This window comes from Prinia subflava, chromosome 3 (assembly GCF_021018805.1).
Source record: "Prinia subflava isolate CZ2003 ecotype Zambia chromosome 3, Cam_Psub_1.2, whole genome shotgun sequence".
In the NCBI taxonomy this organism is placed as follows: Eukaryota; Metazoa; Chordata; class Aves; order Passeriformes; family Cisticolidae; genus Prinia; species Prinia subflava.
The window spans coordinates 80,436,479-80,449,509 of record NC_086249.1 but is presented as its reverse complement, the minus strand read 5'-3'; the positions used below and the strand labels follow the sequence as shown (position 1 = coordinate 80,449,509).

General features: G+C 40.9%; 1 protein-coding gene across 6 annotated transcripts in view; it reads right to left on the bottom strand.

Moving 5' to 3' along the window:
- LIMS1 (LIM zinc finger domain containing 1) overlaps positions 1-13,031 on the bottom strand; it is a 73,046-nt gene that overhangs the window by 21,214 nt on the left and 38,801 nt on the right. Inside the window, exon 1 of one of the 6 annotated variants that reach the window (XM_063392686.1) lies at positions 10,644-11,120. The exons of 4 other annotated variants lie outside the window; for them this stretch is intronic. In XM_063392686.1, coding sequence (XP_063248756.1) covers positions 10,644-10,747 — 104 coding nt within the window. In that variant the 5' untranslated portion in view covers positions 10,748-11,120. Of the gene's footprint in view, positions 1-10,643; positions 11,121-13,031 lie in introns of those variants that run through there. One more of the 6 variants, XM_063392687.1, reaches the window with a different exon arrangement.

Below are 13,031 nucleotides of genomic sequence, written 5' to 3'. Positions count from 1 at the left end.
AGCCTGCTTTTATCTTCCTAGTTTTCTTCAAGAACAAGTTCTTCAAAGTAATAGGACTCCATATGTCCAATATGTAGAAGCTGCCTCATTCTCCAGTCATATTACCATTTCTGTTGGTGGAATGACTCCCAATTTCTTCCATTAAGCAAGAAAGGAGCTTGACAGTTTTAAAAGGGCCTTGATGCTACTGAAGCAAAACACAGCTTCTACTGTGAAGGTCTAGTAATCCACAAATCCAGAGCAGCTGGCCATCTTTCTCTTTCCTGACATTTTGCAGGAGGCATGCTGCCAAGATCTGAAATACATTGTTAAAAATACACTGCATTTTCATTAGGGAATTCTAGGTTACTCTCAGGTGAAGCTGTCTCCATGGGAAGTGAGAAGTATGTAAGGGGTTGTTTTGCAGCAGCAGCAGCTCCCCAAGGGCATTCCCTGAGATATGTGACAAAACATACCAGACTGTTGTTAAAGATGCAGTGTTAGGGAGAAAAGGGAATTGAGCATTTAACTGGGAAAGGTAGGTATGAAAGAAAAAGACAGTCTCCTCTTGGCACACTGAGGATCTTATCAGAAGCCAAAACTGGTGGTAGGGAAGGTGCTGAAGGAAATGGTAGAAGAGGGAGGGAGAAGTGTTACACTGGTTACCAGAAGGGCTTTGGTAAACAATAGCAAAAACAGGCGCACTGCCTAATCCCTGCTGAAGGATGACTGCCGCCTCACTCCTCGCTCCTTTCTGTGGACAGCTTTCCAATCTGGCTGCCCACGCCAGCGGCTGCCAGGGGCAGGCAGGGACTCTTACAGAGACGGCTCGGTGGCCAGCCAAGCCCGCTGCGCATTTCAGTCCGTGCCACAAATAGCCTGGTGCGGAGCAGTCGCGGCTCCAAACAAGGTGCTTGGCGAAGGCAGCTGCTGCTTGGCAGCCTGTCTGTGCCACCGTGACATCAGTGCACCGCCGAGCGACCCAGCGGGACAGGCGGGGAGCATGAGCACAGCGCTTCCCACCACTTCCCTCCTAGGGACACGAGGCTTCATTGTAATGATGCATTAACAGATGCTAGGCAGTGACTCTCACACGCAAAATACGGAACAACCTAGAACAGAAGTTTGGCTGCAAAAGAAGCGTGGGCTTCCAGTGCCCTGCTCTGATTTCTGCACCAGCATTTTAAAGCACTAGATGACCTTTTGTGGGGGTTTTTGATTGAAATTAAAAACGCTCTTGGGTTCTGGTTGCTGCAATTGTTTATCTGTTAAGCAATAAAATACTTTCCATGTTAAGCTAGTCTCCTAAGGCAGTTTGAAAGAAGGCATGAATCTTCTATATAATTCAAATGCACATTACAGGTAGGATTTTCACATGTGCTCAACACTGCTTCAATTACTTTTTCTATTAAAAGTGATGGAAAACCATCTTGAAATCACTGCAGTAAAAATGAGGTGAATTCTGAGTGCTCCTGAAAGTTTCATTCTTTAGTCTTCACCTCAAAATGCATAATTAAGCATATGTGGTGGGAGTTTAAACAGGGCAAACAAAAAGGCAATTCTAATTGTTTCATATCCTTCAGTATAAATTTATTCTAGTATAAACATGTCCAAAAAATGCTTTGGTCTCCACAAACAGAGAAGGTTCACATTCCATCTCTCCATAAGGAAGTAAATATAACTGGAATAGACAGGTAAGCAGCAGCTTCCCACACAATGTTTATCAAGTCATTCAGCCAAAGTGAAATATCAGCCTCTGACAGAATTTGTAGAAAAGGAGAGCAATATGCATTTTACTGTTATAAGTAATATTTCAGTATTGTATTTCCTTCCTGCTGGTTAGAAGTATTACCATATAAAGCCATACTCCATGTAAATCAAGTAATGACTTCTGTGTACAGATATTTGATACTCTTTAAATTATCTCTTCCTCCCCCACTACTTTTTTTTTTTTTTAAATCCTGTGCAGACAGGAAAAACAAAATAAACACAGTATCATATATGAGAACCTCATGAACTCAAATAATTTTGTGTTCCACGAGACACAGTATACTATTGGTTATTCTTGAAATTTGCACCGTAGTCAACTGCATGCCTACTTCATTATGGTATCCAAATTCTGTATCCAAATTCCTCCAACTCTATAAATTTTAAGGAAGCATTTCATGTAATGTTTACAGCATCCTTTCCAATTTAAGAATAATAAAAAAACTCAGGCACTCAATACTAGGGGCTGCACATCAAATGTCCCTAAGACACTCGCTGTGAAAAGAACCATCTTTTCAAGCCCAAAGAGGAAAGATCAGATCCACCAAGCTCCATAGAAGTGACAGGACAAGAAGATACAACCTCAAGTTGCATCAAGGGAGGTTTAGATTTAAATTCAGATTAATTTTTTTTTCATGCAAAGGGGTGTCAAACATTGGAACAGGCTGCCCAGAGAAGTGGTGGAGTCAACATCCCTTAAACTATTTAAAAGACAGGTAGATGTGGCACTTGGGGACATAGTTTAGAGATGGACTTGGCAGTGATGGCTTACTGATTGGACTTGAACCTTAAGAGGTTGTTACAATCTAGATGATTGTACGATTCTAAAATGCAGTAACTTATTTCTCTTTTGGGTAACGGTTTCCTAGCACCAATATTGAGTTCATGTCATCTGTCACTGATATCCACCAAAAATCCTCCACTGATTCCTCAGCATAATGGCAAACGCCAGCCTTTGATTCTGCCTGAGTCATCTGCCTGCACTATGAGGAACCGATGTTTTGACAAGCTGAACACCATGACCTGAGTGGTTCATCCAGGAGCTATAATTAACACTATGACTCAATGTAGCACCCCAGCAATCAGGAGAGGCTTCCAGTACATCCATGCAGTTCCTTGTAGGGCAGAGAGAACTGCAATGCCAGGCGTCCCAGCTCACAGCAACTTCCTTATTATAGTCACATCTCCACTGGAGACACCATGCTGAAGACTGACCTTCAGCTTTAGTAGCCTGCATGTCACATACATCTTTTAGTATTACTTTATTACTATTTATCTACACTTTCAGCAACATAATCACTTCTCACCTATATTAGTTTGAGCTTCTATATGATGAAGTGTGAAATTTTTAATTGTCTGAGTTAGTTAATTTTGAGCAGAAGTACAATGTGTTATAGAAAACATCTCAGCTGTTCCTCTTCTCTCACACACATACTGAATTGTAATTATTAGTCACTCCAGGTTTTGGTTTCACATTTTTCTCTTCCTACACTCACTACAGCATCACCTGGCTTTAAAACCTGCAGAGGATGGCAGACAGCTAAGCCATCTGCAGTTAATACTGCAGCATGAAATAACAGTCCTAATATTGAACTGCCAAGAGAATAACCAGCAGCAGCTTATGTTCCTAAGACTCAAGTATGAGTAACACGTCAACAAGTAACTGTAAAACAAAATAGTATTTTGACTTCATTACAACAGTCTTAACATTTAGGGTAATGCAAACTGAAGGTCTTCATCTTGTACTTTATATTTATTAGCTATTCAGTGCTAGTAGCATACCTGTCAAGTAAATATGAATGAAATTCAGTGGCAGTTCATGCAAAGCAAGACTTCCATGCATTTTTCTAGCAGAAGGTTTGGCAAGGGTTTTTTAAACCTTCTTGCCAGGTTTTTTTAAAGTAATGGTTTCTGTCCCAACACCTGACTAATCCTCAATGAGTAAAGCAGCAGTGGACAGTTACAGTACCTATCATAACACTTATGAGGGAAGAAGATATAGAAGTTACCCTTACAAGAATATACTGCTGGGATCATCCAAAAAAACAGTGGGGTTTTTTTGCTTGACAGAACAGGAGCAAAGGAAAGAGGGAAGATGACAGGGGTTTGTGCTTTCAATCACAGGGGTTTGAGCCCTGCCAAGCCTCCTTCTGCTTTGCTACATACCTTGGTGTAATCTGACGAGTAGCTTTAGGTAACACTTTAGCAAGCATTTGAGTTTAAAACTATGCAATTACTTGTACATTTCAGGCAAAATTCATAACCTTGCAACTTGGTAGTTCATGGAGTTATTCTGAAGCTCCACTGGTACTAATGTCCTTTAAAAAAGTATATTTATTAGGACCAGCTTTGCAATGTATCAGAAATATAGGGCGTGCTTCACTTCAGTTTCTGAAGTCAGTGACAAGAAATGTACAAAACAAAACGTGAAAAGCCAAATATTGTGCAGGACAAATAGCTTTCAATGCAAACTTCCCTTACTGGAACAAGGGGACCAGCCAGGGCAGTTTTGAGGCATGACTCTGAGTGGGAGTTCAATAGTTGCACAGAAACAGAGTTCAAAAGGTAGACTCACCTGGGAATCAAGAACTTTATGATCTATGAAGAGTGTGGCATGCATGGATTTCACACACTAGAAAAGACAAACATCATTTCACATTTGCTTTACCTTTGTCCACTCATTCCTTGCTGGAACAGCTCAGATGTTTTGAATCTTTCATTCAAAAAAGCACAAGCTGAGAAATGCTGCCAGGTATTGCTATCTGTGTCTGCCAGTATGTTACTTCCTTTGAGGCTAAGAGTAAAAAGTATTGAAATTTTTTTTCTACCTCTATTATGGCCATTAGGACAGCGAGAAACAGCAGAAGAGCTACAAGGAAATATGTTGCAAAAGTCAAAAACCAAAATTTCTCTTGCTAGACAAAAGGCTCCAAAAGATCAGAAAGGTTCATCTATAAAGACGTATCACAGGATTACTTAGAATCTGCTGGCAAAATTGAGCAGTATCATCAAAAAACACTGCTCACAGAGCATTATATATGAAACCATTGTTTCAGAATTCTACCAGCAACTACCTAAAATGAGAACTTCTACAAAGCTGGAAGATGAAAACTGAACAACAGCAGCCTAAAGCTGCTATTACAAATCAAGCAAGGAAAAAAATAAAATATAACTATGTGTACTACACCGTCAGATAATACACACAAAAACTCAGAGCACTGAGTGACTTAAATGCCCTGAGATTGCTGCATACAAGGCAAGACCAGAGGAGTTAATTGAAGGAGAAAACACTGAATGCCACAAACTCTGTAGGAAGTCCCTGAGCCACAGCTGGTGGCAAGCTGGGGTTACTACCAAGGGCAATCCCATAAAAGGCTCACTCTTTCCTTCTACCTCCCTCCACAGGCATCAGCCTTTGGCCATCCTCAGAAGCAGCATAATTAGCAAGCTGTTCCCATGCCTGGAGAACATCATATCAAAGGCTCACGGTCCTCTTGAGGACACTGTGTCAGTTAGCTTCAGGTTTCCTAGAACAGCTCAGAGACCTCAGGAAAACAAAATAAAAAATATACAGAAAGGGAATCCAAACTTACAATCTTTAAACTTTTCTCCCAGATACCTGCAAGTCAGTAATTTTTATTAAAGTGGTAACATTGACATAATTTAGTTTTTCTCTTCTGTGTGTAAATTCACTTCAGTGTGACAGACTGCATTCAAAGGACAGCTTAATTATAATGAAAAATATTAAGCAATCACACTCCGTACATTTTCTTTAGAGAACACCTCTGATTAGGTATCATCAGGACACATGAAAAAATAAGAAATGTACAGTCTACCTTGAGTCAGCTAATCCTGTAAATAAGAGCAGTGAAAATCCTAATTGCTATAATTAAAATCCTAACTAAAGCTTACTTGTTTACTAAAATCATAGATTTAAGAGCAAAAGCAGTTACTGCTTTGGTTGATGTTACACAAGCAGCTATCTCCGGTCATTTGGAGTCATGAGAGGTGATAGTCTGGGTGAGCAAGTCAAACAAAATCGCTTAGCTGTTATGCAAGGTAGGAGACAAGGGGTGAGAGAGAAGGAAAGCAAAAAAGGGTGTGTTCTTCAGGAGTTATTTTAACCCCTAGAGCAATGAAAAGTACAGCACAAATGAACAGTAAAGCCTCTAGTCATGTGGATACCTCAAACCAAGGCGCAATGCAAATTCTAGATATCCCAATATTTAAATCTAACCATGAAGCATATTTTTGTTGGGTGTAAATTACTCTAATTAATGGTACCAATTCAGTGTTACATTTAAATGGACAAATCCCTTCTTCAATTAGAGCAGCTAGCAGACAAGCTGAAGTATATCCTTAGTTCAGAGCTCCCAAGCACCTGATTCAAATGAATATTTGTAGCATCCAGCTCTCCACTATTCTAGCAGAGTTATTAGGGAGAAGTACATTTATTTTTGTCTTAGCGCTTCTTTAAAGTTTCTCCTGCCTTAATAAATTAATCACTTTTTTTTTTACTAATGTATGGAATAATTACTGCTTCATCTGCTGACACTGGCAGGGTGAGCAAGTTAAACAACTCTCAAAGAAAGCAGCCATATAAATGTTAACACTGGTGATGCTATAAAGAAACATTACCAGGAGAAATCAAACTTAAGTAACCTCCCAGGTGCAGACACATCTTTTCACCTTAACCTGCTCTCTAAAGTATCTGAAGTAATATCAGTAGTAGTATCAGTACCCTAAAGTATCTGAAGGCTCAACAGGTCACTGGTTTCCCAGACAGTCCCTGACCATCATTTTCATTCCTTCTTCCTAGGAAGAGCAGGTCTTCAGAGCTGATGTACAGCTGAAACAGATGTACACCTTGTCTGGCTGCTACACACATGCTTTTGATGGCAGGTTAAGGAGATCTGTGAATCTCCCGAATGCCGTATCTCATAAAGAAAGGGAGACAGCCCTACCATGTTGCCAGTGGGAGGAATTTTATTCATTTGTTTCTTTTCACAGTCACCCACAAGCCTTGCTGTGCAGAGCCTATCCTCCATAGGCTCAGTGGGACGTAACAATGTGCTTATGCCTCCTGTTTCATCTGCAAGGAAGTCTTTGTGCTTTAAATTTTGGGGCACATCCACATGCCTTCCAGCCTGGAGTCAGTGTGCAGAGGCAGGCAGGAGCCTGAGCAGATCCAGCAGAAGATTGCCTGCACCTACTCACACACCTGTACACATCAGCTTCAGCAGCAGAGAGCAAAGGGAATGCAGATACTTTATTAACATGGAAAACATCTACAGTGCTTTCTGCACAGAACAGAGCAGCGAGCTACGAGTGACTGACAGCCACTGATGGAAGCTCATCAAAGACTGTTTATCGTAAACGCTGAAATTTACTGTTTGGTAAAAATTTGAGACTAGCCTCTTCAAAAGTTATTTACATTTTTAATGGCACTTGAACGCATATGAACTTAGAAAAGAGAGCTACAGATAGTAGCTAAGAGTGAACAAATTAATTTTTAAGTGTAATTGCCAAAAAAAACCCCAAAGGTAATTGCCTCTGTTTTTGCCAGTACCTTGTACCGAGCCTTGAGCCTCAATTCTTCTAGAGGAATCATTCTATTTTTACAAAAACCCATGGGATGAGAAGGGGAAAGAGAAAAAATAGCAAGCATACCATTATTGCTAAGTGACTCCTAATGATTAATCATAAATATATGTCTACAATTTCCTTCGCATCCTGTTTGCAGAAAAAAGCAAAAAAGAATAGCTCAGCATACAGTCAGAATTTTTACATGTTTCTAAAGACAAAGAAAGACAAGACCTACAGGAGATGTCATCTTTCTCCCACTAAATCATTGTAGCTGGAAAAGAACAAGTCTTCAGAACAGTCTCCTCTGAAAAGCAGATTTTTCAGGCTGCATTTAGTTCAAGGACAGCTGCATCCGTTGCACACAGGAGAGAGATGAAGGTGCCTGAATGCATCCTCTGCATTTTGAACTCAGCACTCTGGGAGCATCCTGTATAATGTAGGTGTATGAGCTGGTGAGTCTACTCAAACAGGCAAAGAGAGGTCTAAACCAAGCACATTTTGGTACTGTGCAAGTTCAAGAAAAGGATGAGCTATCCAGACCACCTTTTACGTGGCACAGACAGGCTGCAGATCTCTAAGAAGTCCGTAAAGCACCAGTTGCATCTCTAGCAGCAGATTAAAAGGCTGCCAGGGAGGTTATGGGGTTTCTTAAGTGATGCATGGAGTGAGACAGAAAGAGAAGTGGAATTTCCCATCCCCACCAATGTGCCGTGCTGTCAGGACAAATTAAAGGTATGTGATAGATTGTATGAGAAACACATGTTCTGGTGCACATTTAGGAGTTTCAGTACATTGTTTCACAGTGCCCTAATTACAGTAATCTCACACATTTTAAGTAGAAAGGACACTGACATTCCCAGGAAAGAAAAAAGGCGGAATTCTGGCACCAAGCCCTGCTGAGCTGCTTTGTAATGCCAACACTCAGCTAAGTCTCAGCTGCAGTTTGCAGGTACACAGGTCCCTGTCCTACCAAGCACATCGGGATCCTGCTATGATGGCTGGACCCAGCACCTGAAATTAAAGGTTTTAAATATACAAGTTCTCAAAGGGTGACCCGGGGACACTGGCATCTCGAGTACATTTTGGCCCAGGATTAGAAGAACACTACTTGAACTGAGAAAGCAGGTTTCAGTGAACTGATGCTTGAGGGCTGATATTATTTAACACATCTGGATTAATATGTATGTAAAACAAAATACAAAAGCACTAGAACAAAGAACTGAAGAGAGATACTATGGGGGGGCATTGAAAAGCCATGGATGGCAAGATATATTTAGCACACATAAAAGAAACCTCTTGTCTTTCTTGTGGACTCTAGATACTTTGAAAGTATTTGCTAAGGACAGGCATCTAAGTGGCACTGGGAGAATATATGGAAAAAACTAGCTTTCCATTTTTAGAAAACTAATGAGCTTTTCTTCTTTGTTCCAGATTGCCCTTTGCCCTGTTGATATGTCATAATTCTGTATGTACAATGCCATAGGTTTTTGTCATGGAGAATGCAGTAAAAATAAGCCTGCCTTGCAACAAGCTGAAATATCACAATGTGGGTTAGGAAGGAGCAAGGTTTAGTTTGAATAAGAACCAGCTTAAGCTATTAGCAAACATAAGATAAGCTCTGGTTGCAGGTATGGGTTGTCCCCCTGCTCTAAAAGCATCATCTGACCATGCTCTATTCACCTTCTTGTACCTCCAACGCTCTGCCTTCCATTGATTCACATGCTCCTGGTTCGCTATTTCCTCCAATTTGGATTTTATTTCTCAAGACCAATCCCTGTTTCATGTATTTCTCATCTCTAACCAGAAGAGTCTCAGGATATTAAAACACCCAGACTTCTACTGGTGCAGTTAACACACCCCTTCCCCCTATCCAGCCCCAAAACCGTCTCACATTCCCATCTCAGATATGCATAGTAATAACAGCAACACAACCATACAGAGCTAGGACTCATTTTTATGTGTATGCTTTAAAAAGAGGCTTTCTCTTCCCCAAATAAATCTAGTTTTCCTTATTGCTAGTTTTGTACAAAAGAAGCTAAATGTAAAAATGTCAAGAATCTCTACACATCTCTTACTCTACTAAGTCTGGTTATTCTTCCAACTGCAGTCATATGAATATAACATATATACTGCTAATTCTATTAGAAATCCATCTCAGAAACCAATTCAGAATTAATATTACAAAGAGATAACACATATACCAGACCTGCAAGTTAACACATTCCTAGAAGTGATACGATATTTCTGACATCTCATGGCAAACACCCTCTGTAAGTTACAATCATGCATTTTGTCACAATTACGGTCCTGAGTTGTAACAAAAGAGTAAATCCTCCAGATCTGAGTAAGTGTTCTTCTGAAATCACTAATGCAGTTGACAAAAACACAGTAACAACCTTTGAAATTACACAGCACTCCAACCTGATGCACAACCACTACCAAGGAAAAATAATCTAAAAATACAATGAGACAGGCATGAGGACATAGGAAGCACTTCCTCCCCGCTGAGGCTTTTGTTAGCAGATACACAAGGTTCCTTTGCTGAGGAGCTTTAAGTGGGAATGGATTGCTTTCAGGCTAAGCACACTTGGAAAATCATCTTAGCATTTTTACTTTTTTTTTGGGGGGGGGAGGGGTCTGCACTTATTCAAGTTATAAACAGATCTTTAATCTTTCTGGTCCAAACAGAGGCAAATTCATTGTTAATTTTTTTCCAAAGCTTTCTAGCATCAGGAAGATAACCCCAGACATTAAATGGCTTTCTGATTTTTGGTCACCCTTGCTAAGTAAGGTCAGGCCAAGCGGCCCTGCTGCATTCTTTTGTCTAAAGCCCTTTCCGCAACAAAGACCCCCCCCCTAAAGAAACCCAGAGCCCAGCAGCCACCCCAGCTCCACAGCCCAGCCTGGCGCAGGGACTGTGCCAAGACATGAGAGGCAGCAGAACCCACAGAACCTGGGTGACCAGAACTAGCTTCAAAGCAGACAGAGCAAAGTTGTCAGGCTCCAAAACATTTATTTACTTGCGAGTGCTGGCTGTCAGAGGGGATCCCAAAGTAAATGCCGGCTAACATTTGCCCTTCCCAGAGTCAGGGAAGGCTGTCACACCATCGCCAGAACGCAAGGTCACTGTATGGCCCCTGTTATCCCTCCTCCAGGGGTTTTTCGGTCGTGCCTCGGGGCTGCTTCTCGATGCATGTGTTTTGCAGTGATTTTCCAGAGCTGTGCTTGCATTTTGTTTGTTAAAACCACCGAAGCAAGCGGGCAGCAGAGAAGGGCTGGGTGCCCTGGCAGCACCATCCATTTGCACTCACCTCAGGTTCTCTTCCTGTGACCCGGGCAGGACACTGTCGGGACGATCCCGTCTCCTCCTGTACAGACCTGAATGTGACAACTCTTTCAGCTGCAAGGCCGTCATATTCCCCTACCTGGAGGAGGGCTGGTTTTTTTAAAGGTGAGGGGGGTGTTTTTGGCTTTGGGCTGGGTTTGTTTCCCCCGCCTCTCCAGCTGCGGGTGCCGAGGAGCGCGCCTGCCAAGACGCCTGGAGAGGAGCGGCTGGGCGGTGTGTCGGCACACCTGCGCCCGCCGCAGCCACCAACCTCTGCAGGCAGAGCTGCTTCCTGTTTCTCGTAGGTACACACCCTCCCAAAGGGCACCACGTTTCCTTTATCACTTGATCACACCTAAGGGATGTGTGCGACAAGCTCACCCCCTTCCCTCCAGCTTTCCTCAAACTCTCACCGCCCCGACAGGCACGACCCTGCCCTGTCCTGGGCAGAGCAGGCGGCTCTCCCAGCCTCCGCAAAGAGCTACACATCTCCAGGACTCCAATGGGCTCTTTACTCTTTCCTCTTCTAATTCATGACAAAAGGAAAGTCATTAGAGCTACGAAAATTCAGAGTTACTCAAGCACGCTGGCAAGCTCTGACAGGGAGGTTAATGCAGCAAAGTGTGCCGCAAAGTAACTTCAGTAAGTAGCATTAAAATGCGCTTTTGGAAATGCAACAGCAATGTGCATTTTTCTTTTTCTACCTCGAAAATCAGAAGAAAACCACAATGTAATTTAATTTTCTTCCTGCTCTCAGCTATCAATACACAACCACTGTTTCAGTTTGTCACGTTCTGTAGTGATGGAGTGTCCTGCGTAATTGTAAAACAGGAATGGAAATGCCTGAAGTTTCCGGCAAGGCAGGAAGGCTGTTAGCAGGAAATTTTGCAAGCCCTGCATCTCATTTCACTAAATAATTTTTTAGTAGTAAATAAAAGACTTCATTTCAGGAGGCTTCCAAAAAGCTTACCACTTCTTCAAAAATGCTTACTATTTCTTGGACATTATTCTTGACACATATAAACAAAAACTTAATTCAGAGATTTGACGTCTATGTGGTGAGTGGGGAAGGTGTGTTTTTTAAATGAATTGCATTTAATAAAAGCCAATAAACCTAACAATTTGCAAGGAGTGTTTTGACTATAACAGGAAACAAGTTCTATGTGGTCTGAATTACAGAGTTCATTATTAATGTATTTATTTTGTGAGCAGAATATATGTAAGAGTATTTTTGAATTTCTCTAAAGGAAAAAAGTGTAATATAGGTAAACTGGGTATATCATATGACACCATTTTGAGATTACCAGACTGAACACAAACTCAGTAATTTTATATAATACTATCAATGTGCTGCAGTCTGGAATGTCATCAGCACATAATATTCAACATCACACAATGGAAAAATAACAGAATTGTTTTGGAAAAGGAATCACGTAACATGCCAAATAGATAATGGTTGCAAAAATTCAGAGATTTATATGATGTTAGAGAGTTTCACACACTGAACTGTCAACAAGCTATACATATCTGAGCTCCTGTCCTCAGAAAATAAAAGCAAGAACAATCACAATATTTGCCTAAACATGCTGCATTCCGGTTTCAAATGAAGTATTTAAGCTTGTTTCTCAGTACACAGTAAGATAAGTTTAAACATAATTAAATGCCAATTCCCTGCAGTCAGTCAATCAGTGATCCAATGAAAAGTTAATGTTGTTATGAGTGGAGGTTCAGGATGGCCGGTGACAGATGTTCATGGCACAGCAGCTTTTTATATATTACCAACAGTTTACACTCTGCTTTAAATAGCTTTGTACAAATGACTTATTTTTGTCCAAATGGTCGATTTTAGATAATAATCTCAAAAGTGATGAGTACATTTTTTCTGTGAAAAAGCGCTTTGTAAACTATTGAAATGGAACAATTACCTATAAATTTGTTCATAGATTCTTATTCACTACAGTAGTCATCTATTGAGCATATACTGAATACTTTTGTATTAAACATGACACAAGCCAATAAAAAAATGAAATTCTTCACCCCCTTTGCTGAACATTGCATTAGTCTGAAACACATCACTTCATTAAACTTTTATTTATCTACACGAGCAGCTGCTGTGCTTAGGCAACAACTTCTACTCAAATGTCCTTGGAAACCACATCTGCACCAAGACAGAGCCTGCAAATTGAAGGGATACAGCAAGTCTGGACACAAAAATATGTTGCTTTACATATCAAATCCACCTAAAGATAAAGAAGGGAGATATATATATATATATATATATACACACACCATAAAGATGATTTGGTTTTTAAAGTAAGACAGGGAATTAAGCTCCATAGCTCCATTTCACAGGCCTCTTCAGCGAACTCCAACA